The sequence below is a fragment of the Brienomyrus brachyistius genome, chromosome 4, assembly GCF_023856365.1.
Source record: "Brienomyrus brachyistius isolate T26 chromosome 4, BBRACH_0.4, whole genome shotgun sequence".
NCBI classification, from domain to species: Eukaryota; Metazoa; Chordata; class Actinopteri; order Osteoglossiformes; family Mormyridae; genus Brienomyrus; species Brienomyrus brachyistius.
In genome coordinates this window covers 37,525,741-37,541,897 of record NC_064536.1, presented here as the reverse complement: position 1 = coordinate 37,541,897, position 16,157 = coordinate 37,525,741, and the positions used below count along the sequence as shown (strand labels likewise).

Below are 16,157 nucleotides of genomic sequence, written 5' to 3'. Positions count from 1 at the left end.
TGCCTGTACACAGACACGCATCCCTGTGCTTATACACACACTTATCCTCCTACCTGCACACCGACATGCATCGCTGTGCTTATACACGCATACTCATCCTCCTGCCTGTACACAGACACGCGTCCTCATCCCTGTACAAAGACACGCATCTCCATGCCTATACATGCATACGCATCCTCCTGCCTGTAGACAGATATGCATCCCCGTGCTTATGCACGCATACTCATCCTCCTGCCTGTACACCGACACGCATCCCCGTGCTTATACACACATACTCATCCTCTTGCCTGTACACCGACACGCATCCCCATGCCTATACACGCATACTCATCCTGCCTGTACACAGACACGCATCCCCGTGCCTTTACACGCATACTCATCCTCCTGCCTGTACACAGACACGCATCCCTGTGCTTATACACACACTTATCCTCCTACCTGCACACCGACATGCATCGCTGTGCTTATACACGCATACTCATCCTCCTGCCTGTACACAGACACGCGTCCTCATCCCTGTACACAGACATGCATCCCCATGCCTATACACTGACATGAATCCCATCCCTGTACACAGACACGCATCCCCATGCCTATACATGCATACGCATCCCCATGCCTGTACACCGTCACGCATCCCCATGCCTATACACGCATACTCATCCTGCCTGTACACAGACACGCATCCCCGTGCCTTTACACGCATACTCATCCTCCTGCCTGTACACAGACACGCATCCCTGTTCCTTATACACACACTTATCCTCCTACCTGCACACCGACATGCATCCCTGTGCTTATACACGCATACTCATCCTCCTGCCTGCACACAGACACGCGTCCCCGTCCCTGTACACAGACACGCGTCCTCATCCCTGTACAAAGACACGCATCTCCATGCCTATACATACATACGCATCCTCCTGCCTGTAGACAGATATGCATCCCCGTGCTTATGCACGCATACTCATCCTCCTGCCTGTACACCGACACGCATCCCTGTGCTTATACATGCATACTCATCCTCCTGCCTGTACACAGACATGCATCCCGTTGGCTATACACACATATTCATCCTCCTGCCTGTACACAGACACGCATCCGTGTGCTTATGCACACATACTTATCCTCCACCCTGTACAACGACTCACTTCCCTGTGCTTATACACGCATACTCATCCTCCTGCCTGTATACCAACACACATCCCTGTGCTTATATACGCTTACTCATCCTCCTGCCTGCACACCTACACGTATCCTTGTGCTTATAGACGCATACTCATCCTCCTGCCTGTATACCAACACACATCCCTGTGCTTATATACGCTTACTCATCCTCCTGCCTGCACACAGACATGCATCCCCATGCCTATACACACATACTCATCCTCCTGCCTGCACACAGACATGCATCCCAGTGCTTATACACACATACTCATCCTCCTGCCTGTACACCGACACGCATCCCTGTGCTTATAGACGCATACTCATCCTCCTGCCTGTACACAGACATGCATCCCCATGCCTATACACACATACTCATCCTCCTGCCTACACACAGACATGCATGCCCATGCCTATACACACATACTCATCCTCCTGCCTGCACACAGACATGCATCCCCATGCCTTTACGTGCATACGCATCCCCATCCCTTTACATGCATACGAATCCCCATCCCTGTACACAGACACGCATCCCCAACCCTGTACACAGACACGCATCCCCATCCCTGTACACAGACATGCATCCCCATCCCTGTACACAGACACGCATCCCCATGCCTATACATTCATATGCATGCCCATCCCTGTACACAGACACGCATCCCCATGCCTATACATGCATACGCATCCCCATGCCTGTACAAAGACATGCATCCCCATCCCTGTACACAGACATGCATCCCCCTACCTATACACGCATACTCATCCTCCTGCCTGTACAGACACGCATCCCCATGCCTATACATGCATACGCATCCCCATCCCTGTACAAAGACACACATCCCCATGCCTATACATGCATACGCATCACCATCCCTGTACACAGACATGCATCCCCATGCATTTACATGCATACGCATCCCCATCCCTGTACACAGACACGAATCCCCATGCCTATACATGCATACGCATCCCCATGCCTGTACAAAGACACGCATCCCCATGCCTGTACACAGACATGCATCCCCATGCCTATACACTGACATGAATCCCATCCCTGTACACAGACACGCATCCCCATGCCAATACATGCATACGCATCCCCATCCTTGTACAAAGACATGCATCCCCATCCCTGTACACCAACATGCATCCCCGTACCTATACACAAATACTCATCCTCCTGCCTGTACACCGACACGCATCCCTGTGCTTATACACGCATACTCATCCTCCTGCCTGCACATAGACACGCGTCCCCGTCCCTATACACAGACACGCATCCCCATGCCTATACATGCATACGCATTCCCATCCCTGTACACAGACATGCATCCCCATGCCTATACATGCATACGCATCCCCATCCCTGTACACAGACACGCATCCCCATGCCTATACATACATACGCATCCCCATGCCTGTACAAAGACACTCATCCCCATGCCTGTACAAAGACACGCATCCCCATGCCTATATATGCATACGCATCCCCATCCCTGTACACTGACATGAATCCCATCCCTGTACACAGACACGCATCCCCATGCCTATACATGTATACGCATCCCCATCCTTGTACACAGACATGCATCCCCGTACCTATACACGCATACTCATCCTCCTGCCTGCACACCAACACGCATCCTTGTGCTAATACACACATACTCATCCTCCTGCCTCTACACCGACACGCATCCCTGTGCTTATACATGCATACTCATCCTCCTGCCTGCACACAGACATGCATCCCCATGCCTATACACGCATACTCATCCTCCTGCCTGCACAGACATGCATCCCCATGCCTATACACACATACCCATCCTCCTGCCTGCACACAGACATGCATCCCCATGCCTATACACACATACCTATCCTCCTGCCTGCACACAGACATGCATCCCCATGCCTATACACGCATACTCATCCTCCTGCCTGTACACAGACATGCATCCCCATGCCTATACACACTCATCCTCCTGCCTGCACACAGACATGCATCCCCATGCCTATACACGCATACTCATCCTCCTGCCTGCACACAGACATGCATCCCCATGCCTATACACACTCATCCTCCTGCCTGCACACCTACACGCATCCTTGTGCTTATACACGCATACTCATCCTCCTGCCTGCACACAGACATGCTCCCTGTGCCTATACACACATCCTCCTACCTGCACACTCATCCTCCTACCTGCACACCTACACGCATCCTTGTGCTTATACATGCATACTCATCCTCCTGCCTGCACACAGACATGCATCCCCATGCCTATACACGCATATTCATCCTCCTGCCTGCACACAGACATGCATCCCCATGCCTATACACGCATACTCATCCTCCTGCCTGCACACAGACATGCATTCCCGTGCCTATACACATACTCATCCTCCTGCCTGTACACCGACACGCGGAGATTCACGAATCAGGCGGAGATTCGAACCCGGGTCCCAGAGGTGTGAGGCAACAGTGCTAACCACTGCACCACCATGCCTCCCCGCAACTGCCTACATAAACTTCCCATTTCTCTGATTGGCTAATTTATGCTACTGCAACAAAGAAAACAAATTCATACAAGTTTAACTTAATGTTAAATTATGTCTGTTAGAATAAAGCTATAAATCTATGAATTTGCCCTCACATAATGCGTAACATTACAGTATACTGGGAGTCAGTCAATTTAAACTTACAACAAACCTGTTGTTTATGCTGCCATTGTCAATCAAAATGTTTAGTATATTAAATCATGCTGAACACCTCATCAACCATGGCTGGATATGCCTAAGAGTTGAGACCTTTTGTTTACTGTTTGGTCCCTCCCACTTCAAAAATCTCTACCGCGCTCCTGGGTTTAGCATCAGGGTTAGTATTAGCATTAGCATTAATGATCGCATTAGGCTTAGGTCCACAATATCCGGGGTACTGCACCTGGCATGGAGTGTATGAAGGCCCACACTTGGTCCACAGTCCACAGGCCGGGGCTGCTGGTCGGGGCAGCTAGTGCTGATCTGTCGACCCAATCAGGAGCTGACTTGGCCCTTGCACGCGCCGGTCGATGTTCCACCTGGCGACGCAGTCTTGTTGTCATAGGGATGGACGGCTTCTCTACTTTCTCTGCCGTGGCCTCCTTTGGAAACGGGCTGGTGGCACCGTACTGCTTAGGTGCCTGTGACAGGAGACGAGGACAGCAGTTTAGTAACTGGATGCTCAGCATGTTCGCAGACAAGGGATGACACTGACCTGATGGTGGCGCTCTCCGTGGCCACCCTCCAGCGGGTTGGTCTGGCGGCTGCGCCTCCCCTCTGTGCGTGACGTCCAGCGGCCCATCTTCTTCGCCTTTAGCGCGTTCATGCGCTTGGAATATGCCATGTTGAACCTGTGGGTAGGGGGGCAAGGCATGTAGGGAGGCTCTGTGGGAGGGGTTCAAAACTCCACCCACCTTTCTTAAAGCTCATTAAGTGAGGTGCATTATGGGTACTGGCTCGTGATCAGCTTAATCTAATGGGAAGTGAGCTGAGACACTCAGTGATGGCAACACGGTAGCCCTGCCCACTTAACTTAGCCAAAACCGGGTGTGGGGGTGGGCCTTACCCTCGGACACACTGCAGGGAGCAGAATCGTTGGGAGCGCAGGAAGGAGTGCGAGGGCCCCCGTTTGCCACAGAACTCGCACAGCAGCTTGTCCAGGTCTGCAGGTGACCGAGCAGCCTGGTTAGCTGACCGCTGCCTCATCACCCACTACACAGTCTCCGGCAATTTGCTAGCGGATTTTGGGCTTGGCTCACCATCTGTGGTAGCGCTATCCACATCCGAGTTCTCCACTTCGTCCACGTCCATTGGCGGGTCACCAGGGTAGATGTCGGCTGCCTCATGGGCCAGCTGGTCAACCATCAGGGACGAGCGGGACACCTACGGGGATGGACAGCAGGTCAGAATTGGCCGCCACTCCCCAAAAGGTTAAATATTAACCCTAACTAATATTTAGTTCTTGATCACTAGGGTTTTGGGTAAAATCTGTGGTGTTGCCCTCCCAGAAGACATACCGGGAAAGGTTCTAGGCCCTCCTGGATGACAAAACCCTCCACGAGGTGGGTGAGGATCTGGGGCCTGACGATGGCCTGTGGGGACTCTGTGGGGAGGCTGGCAGTCGGGGATTGGCTGGCACACCTCACTGGCGTTTGCCGGAGAGGGTAGGGGGTGCTGTCTGGGTACAGGAGGCTCGCGGGCTGCTCCAAGGGGGGGCTGCCAGCGTCTGAGTTCATGCTAGGTATGCAGGGAGCAGCTGGAGAGCCGGACAGACAGAGGACAGCATTGGGGGAGCTTCTCAGCTGTGGGGACGAGTGCTGGACCCTGGTTGATACCCCACCTGAGGGGTTGGGGAGGTCTTCCCTGGGTCCGTCTGACCCTGCACTGGCCAAGGGGGGGGCATCGCTGCCCTCCACCGACTCCTCTGCACAGAGATCCTTGTGTCCAGCCTGGGAATCCTGGGGGGGGGGAACACACTGAATGTGAAACCCCTCTTGTCCCAAGTCTGGACCTCCGATGATTTCGAGGATCCCCTGTTAGCCACAAATGGTCACTACACAGTGAATACTTATTTATGAGATGCTGAAATGGCAACTTGTGCTGACCAGCTAGCTAGCTGGTGCTACCCAACTCCCTTGCTGTTTGTTTAGCTTTTGAAAAATCTCAAGTAACTTTTTGAATGGGGGCCGCTCACTCACCCTGGGGGTCTGCTCCAGCTCAGCTGCTGGGATCTGCGGGCCCCTGATGTGGCATGGAGACAGAGGAAGACTCAGGGGAGGGCTCTGGATCTTCTCTGGTGGCTCGGGCTCGTCCTCAGGGTCTGGCGCCCTCCTCTTTGGGATCAGCTCGGACTCCTGCACCAGTGCTTTTAGCAGCTGCAGGGCCTTCAGGGTAGTTGAGGGACTGGGGCTGGACTGGGGAGGGGGATGAGGCGGGGAGGGGGTGCCCATCACCTCGGAAACAGGGGGAGGGGATGGGGAGTGGGTGACTCTGACAGGGGATGGAGCTGGGGGGCTCGGGGAAGTAGGCTTCTGGGCGGGGTTACAAAGTAAAAGATGGGCAGATCCCTGGAGAGGAGTAGGAGGAGCTTCTGCTGTAGTGGTGAGCTGTAATTGGACAGGACCTAGGGAGGGGTCAGTGACAGGTGTCTGGGACATGCTTGGGGGAGCATGAACTGGTGATCTCGGATTGTACTGTGTCTGCAATGGAGTAGAGGTCAGCACCAGTGGGAGGGCTATGGAGGGGACGGGGGTGGTGCTCTGCTGTGACTGGACTGGGGCTGGGGTCGTCATGATGGGTGCTGCCAGGGTTGCAGGGCCCCCAATAAGCAGACACTGCTGGTTGGCCTTTTGTCCTGCACTCTGGAGAATGGTCTTGGCTGAGACTCTCCGCTGGATACTGGTAGGCTTCGGGATTATGAGTGGGTTTGGTGCCCCCTTGGGTAATGGTCGGTACTGCAGCATGTGCTTGATCAGCGGGCGGGACTGGACCGAAGAGTAAAGAGCTGAAAGAGCAATGAAGGATGAGGCAGGTAGGCAGACCATTCTCCCCACATAGCCGGTCAAGTGATCCCAGGGCCTTGGGTTCGAGTCCCAAATATTATGGATTATAATACTCTACACCTTTGTACAATCTTTATGATCTACAAATAGGTGGGCTGTTAAAGAACATGTGGATCTTGGCTGACTATAGAATGTATCACCTTTAAACTGTAATTAAGCCTCTTATTAATGTGACAACAACCCCAATGGCAGTTTCACTCACTGGGTGCCGGTGCGATGGGCAGCTGGTGCAAGGAGGGGGGACGGGGGGCCGCAGGGTCACCAGGGATGCGCTGGAGGGGCATGGGTCTGTACGGCGGGGGTGTGACTTTGACATAGGGGGGCGTGACTTTGATTGATGGGGGCGTAGTTCTGATTGGCAGAGCCTGTGGAGCGTGGAGAGTCACAGTCGGGACCTGAGGGGAGGGAGGGACAATGGGTTTGTCAGGGGGTATAAATGGCTACACGCAGTAATGAAGACAGCCCCCTGGGAAGAAACCCAGTGGGATGTGGGTTCCAAATCCAGCCTGTCATCACATGCAATAAGCATCCTGTCATCTCACCGCCCCCCCCCCCCCACCCAGTGCCCAGCTCACCTGTGTGGGGGCAGTGGAGACAGCAGGCCGGTCTGGTTGGGGGGGTGCAGTGGGACTGAGAACCAGCTGTGGGGGCGGCAGAGAGAGAGGCAGTGGAGGTCAGGTGCCATATCGGGCGGCTCGGCTGCTATTTTGGTGACACATAAAAGCATCTGCACAGATACTCTGCTTCTTGGAAATGGGCCTAAATGCGCTTTGGCCTGACTGCACATCCGTGCATGCGGCCCACATGCGACGCCGGTGAAATGTGGCCACAACAAGAGACAGAAATACACACGCATGCACATGCACACACACACAGACACACACACACAAACATACACATACACACACAGAGGAAGCTGACTGTAGTCTTGGTACAGTAAAGCAGTTTGTCATACACTCACAAATCAGGGTTTATGCAGGAATCCTAGAGTTGAATTTGCTACCTTTTACTACCTTTTTTACTACTTCCACAATATTTCTTACCAGCAACAATCGGACAGCGGCCTTTTTTTTTGGGGGGGGGGGGGGGGTTAATATTAATACTCATCATAAATATTAGGCAAATTAATGTTTAACTGTTTTTATTGAGTATTTTCATTAAATATCATTTGTTTTTTTGCAGTGTCAAGCGGAGTTTCGTTTGTCCTTACCTTACCTCTAGCCCTTGGGTTATCCTAACCGGAACCCTTAACCCCACCTACTAAAGTCAACTTCACACTTCTTAAAACAAATGACACTTGACAACAGACATAAACATTAATAAAATTTTATGTCTGTCATGTCACACACTCTCACACACACTAAGACAGACACACATTCTCATACACACAGAATAAAGTAGTGAATTATTTCATCACCAGGTAACACTGTGGATTAAAAAAACTGTCCAAAGAGTCCATGGAATGGTAATGGGTGGTAACCACTGGTATTTATTGGTTGATGCAACATGAGATAAAAGTTGAACATGTCTCAAAATAAATCTTAAGAGAAAACAATTTTACCTGTTTATACAGTACCTGTATTGTTTACAAGTAATTTCTTAAAATGCGGTGCAATGCCGAATCGTATCATGTATGCAGTCTTATCCTTGCCACATGCGAAACTTTTACCTATATCGGAGTCAGTGAACATGCTTCTGAATAGTTCCCCAATAGCCTCATTGGAATTGTACGAATGATGGCTAACTTCAGCTCTGAGAGCCAACCTTGGTGACAGTAAGGTCTGCTGTCTGTATGCTGTCTGTCTGCTGTCTGTCTACTGCAGCCGCTGTGCTGCTAGTCGCACTAGGTTGCTGCTGAGGGGGTGTGATGGCAATTTTTGTGCTCGTAGCTGACCTTATGTTTGCATTTGCCCCGGTCCGTGTAGCATCACCGAACAACGAAAGAGGGAAGTGCTCCCTACAGCGAATCCGCTGTTGATGGCTGGCGGATTCCCGGTCAGATTTGATTGCGGTAATGCCATTTAGAGTTTTTTTTTGCATATACCGCAGAATGCCTTCCGGTCATTCCCCGTGACCGTCTTACACCAGTCGTTAAATGACGGGTTATCAAGCCGACTTTTAGTAAACTTTCAATTCCCCACTTCACCACCAAGTGTCTACTAGCTAATTTCAGAGGCTCTGCTAATATCAACACGTTAGACCACACTGGCTCTACTGAGGTAAACGGCGGAGAGATGGCGTCAGCGTCACTCTGATAGGCTAATAATTCCAACTCAGGTCCTGCTAGCATGTATGTTATATATTTCTTAATTAGATGAAATTAAAACACATAGACAAATGGGAAACTCCTAATATATCGAGCTGGATGATGGAAAATTTACTACCAAGTCAAATTCCATTTACTACCTTTTAATACCTTTCAAAGGCCTTAACTTTGTCTGATTTCATTTACTACCTTTTACTACCGCGTAGAAACCCTGTAAGTGCATGCGGCCAGTGACGCTTACCTCATACAGACAGAGTGGGAGTGCCATTCAACCCCACAGCCACATGGCAGTGAATGCTAATCAAGGAGCTTGTGGTGTCAGTGTCTGTGCAAAGTACTACATAATCCCGTGTTTTATTCAGTTAAGTCACTCACTGGCTAGTTAAATGCTCAACAAGGCTCTCGGTGTGACATTCCTAGCTGCTGGTGAAATCGACACCGTGGATTCCATATGTGCGGGATCTGAGTGACTCCCAGATGTCGAGAAGGGACCTTGAAGAATCAGATCGTGAGCAATTGACCTGCACGTTATGCATCAGGAGTCACTTCCAGCCGAGACACCCCAGAGCTGTTTTGGCTACCTGCTTGCTGGAAGACATCGAATACTCTGCACTGAATGGCTGCTCACATGCACGGGCCTTGAATGCACAGCCTCTTGCCTGCATGCACGGCCTGCCGCTCGCACGCACGGCCCATGAATGCACGGCCTCCTGCTGACAAGCTCGCAGCTGCATGCTGTTTGAGCAGCACGACCACAGGAACAGAATGTTGTGGTTGGAAGTATTTTTGTACTCGCAGTGGAAAGTAAAGATGGCGGAGTCACAGGCTGGCTGAGCCGCATGTATCTCTGGCCCAATGGCAGTTGCAATGACTCAGTTTCACTCTCAATATAGGGGGTGGGTAAAGCCGGCCGACTGCTTCCCCTCTCCCCAAGGGGATACAGTCCGGTCCAGGGCTTTGAGGACAACTAGACCATTTAACCCAACAACCACCTGCCACTGCACTGATACCGATGTCAAAGGATGTGTAACTGTACCTAAATGCATAGCTAATTAAGCCTCGCCTGGCGTTTCCCCCTGTCACCCCCCCATGACCCTGCACTCCTTACCATCTCGACACACAGCTGGCAGCTGACTGGCATTCTGGCAGCAGGGTATTCTGGGATACCATGTTGCCAACCTCTGCGCTACCGCTTTGGTGATGAAAGTAGGTATGGGGGGGGGAGTCAGCACAAGAGGAACAGGGAGAGAGGTGGGGTCTCTGCAGATACTGTCTGCAACCCCCCGCCCCCCCAGCCCATGTGCAAACACCTATATCAGCACAGACCCCCCCCGCACAATGCGCTTCAGAACCGACACGCTTTAGAACCAACATGCTGAGAGCGCCCCTCCACCTCGGAGCTTGGTATAAAACCCCTCGCTATGCTGCATACGGCCAAACCCCCCCACCCCAACCTCGACACACTTTGGCAGATCATTAATGCTACTGCTATGGCTAGTGCACTCTCTCAGTGTTTGCGGCTCCTTTTCAGCTGTTTGGGGGCCCTTGGGGGGCCCCCTGGTACTGCCCTACGCGCCGAGGTGTCTGGGGTGAAAGGGTTGCTCACCTTGAGCTCTTCCATGGTCTGGCCGGCGCCGCCAAGCTTCTCACACCGTGTGAGACCCGGGTGTGTGGCACTGTGAAAGAGTTCAAGTGCAGGGTTAGCAGAGGAGAGAGAGAGAGAGATGAAGGAGGAAGACAGATTGAGGGGGGGGAGGTAGAAAATGAACAGAATGCTGGGCATAAAAGCATGAATGAAGGAAAGAATGGAATGGAAAGATGGTCAGGATGGAGAGAGAAACTCCCAGGCTAAGTGAGCAGGAACAGGGGAATGCTGGACCTGTTTGGGGCTGCTCCCATTGGTCAGGGAGGGATGGGGGCGGGGACATATACCAAGGGTGCTAGACCACTGGATATGCAGGGGCTGCTCCCATTGGCTAGGGAGGGATGGGGGGCAGGGCTTCCCATAGCCTTTGGGGTTGATGGCTGACTTTGCCCACACAGAGACACACATACACCTGCATGGCTACAGTCCAAGCTGGGGGGGGGTCGTGCACAAGACCAGACAGCACAGAGAAAGACAGGAAATATGAAGAGCTGAAGGCAGCCTGAGAAAGAGGTCAGCTGTGGTTTCCCGGCAGAGGGGCCTACTGGGGGGGTGATTCACAGCAAAACTACAGTACGGAAATACGTACAGAAAGTGCCCCCTTTCACGCCCCCCATAGACTGGGCAAGGCAGAAAGAGTCATAGATGTCGTGGGAGGGGGTCAGAGAAGGAGAGGAGAGGTCAGGCTGGCGGTGTTACGGGAAACAGGGGGTGCGCGTGTCTGTGTGAGAGGGCCAGCGCGTGGGTGTCAGTGGGGCAACGTAAAGCCCAGGCTGGGTGGGGGAGGGGGTGCATGGTCTTGCTTTCCACCCCCCACCCAAGCTCCCTCACTATAGGAGGCTTTCCTGCTCAGAAACGTGCTGTTAACCACAGGCTCTTTGCTAGCAGCTGGGGCGGAGCGATACAGAGAGACGCATGAGCACCGTTTAATGGCCAAATAGGCCTCACACACCCGGCAGTGGCCTGTCTGCTGAACAGGTCCGAAGCAAACTGTAATGCCGCGACTGCCTGAAACGCTGTTTGCCAGCTCCGACAATCACCAGCGCGCTGACCTGTGAGAACCGGCACTTCACGGATGTTTTTACTCACCGTCTAGCTCCGTTTCTTTCAGTACTGAAGTTGATGTTGCTTCCACTTTCATGTAAACGGCTTTTTCCATTAAGCACTGACTTCCTTGTATTGACCACGTATTTCTTTGCGCAGCACCGGTCCTAGTCGTCCCCCGTCCGAACCAACATGAAATCTGCCGACAAGTCGGCGCCCCTCAGAATTTGTCAGTGAAGTTGGCGGCCGCCGACGCCGCCTGTAAGACTGGTGGGGCCTGACGTACATAACCTAGCCATTTGATTAATAATAATTACGTGGTGTTACTTTGACCGAGGCGCCACCTGCTGCCGGCGAGGACGGGGTGCAGCGTAGTGGTGACCCCCCCATCAGTCATGCGGTTTTAAAGAGCAAGGCGGGTTAATGTAGCACTGTTTGGAGCAGCCATTAGCAACGGGAAGTGGTTTGTGCAGTTATCCCACTAAGATTTTATCTCGTTTTCATGTGTTCCGTGCATTCGTTACTTAAAAGTTCGTTAGTTCATGAAACAGGTTCTCTTTTCCAGTCGTTATTCAGAAATGAACTAACATTACACCTGTTTTCTGAGGCATGCCTCAGAATTTTTTTAGTTTTCTGAGGTAACGACAAAGGCCTGTACCTAAAAAAAACAAACTTGTTAGGTGAACGTAATAAAATGGAAAGATTTTACACTTAAATCAAATGCTTTAATTTAGTGAGAAAGAATTTTTTTGACTGACCTAAAATGTAAATTTGTTGGGTCAACTTGATGTATTGGGGTTACTGTTAGTTAATTACCATGGTTCAGTTCAACTACATTTGTAAGGGTAAATGTGACATATTTACAAAAGTAGGATCTGACTTGATTTTATTTGGCCATTGTAACTTGTATGATAGGGCTATGAGTTACTTAATTTAATTGGGTAGTTATGACTACCTTTTAAAATAGTACAGTAACATGAATTAATTGTGCTAATCCAACAAAAACAAAGTTATGTTTATTCATCAGAAATGCTTTAGGCTAAGAGATGACCTTTTTAATCAGAAGAAAATTAACATAATAGAATATTATTCAGAAAACAGTGTTTATATAGTCAGGAATTTGAACATATGTTTATCTAGTTCACCCACGGCTGGTGTGAAGCATGGAAAAGAAAAACACAAAGCAAACCAGGATTTGTTGGAATAAAACGTTACCAGAAAAGGAAACACTGATTTAGCGAATGCTTGAAAACATGTTGCTGTGAAAAAACAACAAGCAGATTTCAAAGTCCTACCGACTGTACATTATGTTGTCTGTTTTTTTTTTCTTTAGTAGACAGACAAGCAAAAATTGTAACTGTTGAGCTAGAAAATTGGAGCCCACTGTTTGAGCCTGGCCCCAGTTAACATATTTAATGTCAACATATAAAATGCATTCAGTAAAAAAAGAAACTGTACAAAAACAGAATGTGGTCCTGGCAACTGACTGTAAAGCAAAATGTTTGAGGACAAACTGAAACTATAGCATTTTGCATCCTTATACTCTAAGTGTCTTTTTCACATTCAGCACTATAATATATAGCAGTTTCCTTTTGAAAGGAACCCTTTTCTTTTAAAGAGACATTTCACAATATTATTCTATTTTCTAACCCAAAAATAGCAACAGTTGTAAAACACAAACACAGCTTGCCATTTTTTGAAAGCAAATTACTCATCAAATGTCTTCACAACTGCCTTCCCATAAGAGTAACCCCTAGGTCACTACTGATGATGACTAACGTGCAAGTAGAGTTTTCAGTGCTTGATTTCTGCTTCCGTCAAGCTCCATGATTATTTTCTGCAAAGCCTCAAACGTGTATCTCAGCTCTGGAGGGTAGCTGAGATTCAGAGCGTATACAAGTGCGAACAACAAGACCACAGCAAGTTTTCCAATGCATCCAGAACTTGCACACCCTCCAGAATGATACCTACATCTTCCGGTTCATCATCTGGGTCTGCACCTTCTACATTACTGCTATCATTTATGTAATATACATGGTTAAAGATTCTATAATTAAACATTTTCTGTCTTCTAAGTACATAACTGCTTTGTTTACAGATGTCACAATAAGGACTGGAGTATAAAAACTAAAATTACATACCATGTATTCTTTCACGGTGTTCTCAGGCTCTTCGTTCAGGTACACAGAGGGCTTTGATGATGCACTCTCTCCTGACATCAATGACATCGGTCTGAGTATGTAGGCCAGACAATGTCACCACAGAAATGAAAAAGAAAAAACATTTTAATCAATAGGCAGAGTCGATGTCACAAACATAATGCAGCATTGAATGAGATATTTTTCACATGCAACAATCGTTATTGACAAATTGTATGATGTATGAACTTGCAATATCAATGGGTGCATCAATACTATAACTTTTAAATCACAATTAAAGGAACCTTCAATAATGTTGGTTAAAAGCACAGCACAGTCCAAGCAATACATTTAATCACAGAAATATGCCAAATAAAAGCATTTATGTGGTCCCAGGAAACAGTAACTACCATTGTAACTTCAGTGGACATTGTCAGATCTGCCCAACGTTGCATATTGTATCAGGTCCTTCTTATAGAAAGTACTGTGCGCCCTCTCAGTCTCGGCTTATGTCTCTCCCTCCCTCTTACATCACCTCTTTACATTTCAAGCCTTTGGTGAAGTTTAAAATGTTAGAACTGTACAGGTTTGACAATTTCTATCTTTCCCCCCATTATCATACCTGGGTTATGAGTATCATAATGCTTCTAATCTTTCTTCCTTGAACACCGCCTTTCTTGCCAAACACCCTCATCAGGGTTGAAGACTGAGCATCCCGCTCATAGAACAACTCACTGTTGTGATCCTCTTAAATTCAGCAGTTAGCTTAAATAGGGAAAAAGGTACATAAAAGCAAGTTTGAATATCATAACAGGGAAATTATTAACTAGTTGAGTCATCATTTACCAAATCTTGACAATATAGCTTCCCATATTTTGTTTGGCTGATATGACTAATACTGTACATATTAAATGAAGACATATTCCAATCAAAGTAAATAAGTTCTGTGCATTTATTCACCTACCTCACGGAAACAGAAGAGAGCCGGCGATCTGCTTTTGAAATCAGCAATCAAGGGTGTATCACAACTTCTTGTCTTCTGTGTGTAAATGTCTTCTCCCTCCAGAGTGGAAGAGGGTCCAACCCCCTTCAAGGAGACTGGTTCCAGAGCCTAAGCTGTGTGTCGAGGTAAGCCCGACTATATCTAGTCGAAATCTCACAGCCTCGCACAGCAGCTCAGGCTCCTTCCCCACCAGAGAGGTGACATTCCATGTCCCTAGAGTTAGCTTCTGCAGCCGAGGATCAGACCGCCAAGGTCCCCACCTCTGCCCGCTGCCCGACTCACATCCCACCTGACCCCTATGGCCCCTCCTATAGATGGTGAGCCCATTGGAGGGGGATCCCACGTGCCTTGTTCAGGCTGTGCCCGACCAGGCCCCATGCAGGCCTGGCCACCAGGCGCTCACCATCGTGCCCCACCCCCAGGCCTGGCTCCAGGAGGGGGCCCCGGTGACCCGCGTCCGGGCAAGGGAAAACGTGTCCCCATGTTTTTGTTCATCATAAGGGGTCTTTTCGAGCCGCACTTTGTGTAGTTCCTCACCCAGGACCTGTTTGTCTTGGGTGACCCTACCAGAGGCCCAGGATAATTTTTCATACCCCGGTATATATTCCTGACCAAATACAGCATGATACAGTATGACCTCTCTCTCTCACTTGTTTTCCAGTAGTACAAAAAAAATTACGTTTATGTGAAAATAGTAGCCCGCTAGCTTGATGCTATGGAAAACGCCATAGACGGCCTAAATCAAATTAGCAATTGCGGTAATTTAAACAATCGTTTATCTTAATATGCTTAACATAAAACAACATGTGTAGCTGTACTTACAGGCAAATACCTCCTAAACTAAAGTTGCAATGAAAAGTTATGTTTTAATCCACACCTGTTCTGCTGCTCCAGCGCTGAAACTAACTGCCGATTTTTTTACAGGGAGGACAGCAGACGGGACAAATACGTATTTAGAGGATAAAACGGGCCGTTGAAGAAAAACGTCAGCTGTGAAAATCCTCACCAATCGCTTTAATGACATTCATTTATTAAATGAAAATTATCACCAGCAAAATTTTGAAACGTGGCGCAGAATGTTTTCGATTTGTAACGTAACCGGTTCCCCTACCCTCCAGCCACCACTTCATGAAGTTGGGAAGCGTAAAAGCGAGTCTCCAAAACACCAGAAAACCTGAAAAAAAGCTAGTTGCTTTTTTTGAAAAAGAGTTGCTAGAGGGGTCTGAAAACTCGTTAAATAGTTGCTAAGTTGGAAAACTGACCTGTGTGTAGATGCACATATGGTGACAGTGAG

General features: G+C 49.2%; 1 protein-coding gene and 2 long non-coding RNA genes across 4 annotated transcripts in view; 1 reads left to right on the top strand and 2 right to left on the bottom strand.

The window, feature by feature from the left end:
* LOC125740576 (polyhomeotic-like protein 3) overlaps nucleotides 1-12,150 on the bottom strand; it is a 14,934-nt gene extending 2,784 nt beyond the window's left edge. The window contains exons 1-11 of one of the 2 annotated variants that reach the window (XM_049011897.1): nucleotides 11,768-12,150; nucleotides 10,640-10,709; nucleotides 7,343-7,408; nucleotides 6,970-7,162; nucleotides 5,904-6,709; nucleotides 5,546-5,663; nucleotides 5,223-5,461; nucleotides 4,965-5,088; nucleotides 4,772-4,868; nucleotides 4,421-4,556; nucleotides 4,109-4,346 (exon numbers count right to left, since the gene is read on the bottom strand). In XM_049011897.1, coding sequence (XP_048867854.1) covers nucleotides 4,109-4,346; nucleotides 4,421-4,556; nucleotides 4,772-4,868; nucleotides 4,965-5,088; nucleotides 5,223-5,461; nucleotides 5,546-5,663; nucleotides 5,904-6,709; nucleotides 6,970-7,162; nucleotides 7,343-7,408; nucleotides 10,640-10,654 — 2,032 coding nt within the window. In that variant the 5' untranslated portion in view covers nucleotides 10,655-10,709; nucleotides 11,768-12,150. Of the gene's footprint in view, nucleotides 1-4,108; nucleotides 4,347-4,420; nucleotides 4,557-4,771; nucleotides 4,869-4,964; nucleotides 5,089-5,222; nucleotides 5,664-5,903; nucleotides 6,710-6,969; nucleotides 7,163-7,342; nucleotides 7,409-10,639; nucleotides 10,710-11,767 lie in introns of both variants that reach the window. The other variant, XM_049011896.1, reaches the window with a different exon arrangement.
* LOC125740580 (uncharacterized) overlaps nucleotides 1-16,157 on the top strand; it is a 21,008-nt gene extending 4,851 nt beyond the window's left edge. Inside the window, exons 3-4 of the long non-coding RNA XR_007397660.1 lie at nucleotides 14,927-14,988; nucleotides 15,788-16,157. This is a non-coding gene — a long non-coding RNA (uncharacterized LOC125740580). The remainder of the gene's footprint in view (nucleotides 1-14,926; nucleotides 14,989-15,787) is intronic.
* On the bottom strand, nucleotides 13,867-14,974 carry LOC125740581 (uncharacterized). The gene is made up of 3 exons (XR_007397661.1): nucleotides 14,825-14,974; nucleotides 14,483-14,625; nucleotides 13,867-13,954 (listed from the first exon to the last, which is right to left on the bottom strand). It is a non-coding gene; the product is annotated as an uncharacterized LOC125740581 (long non-coding RNA).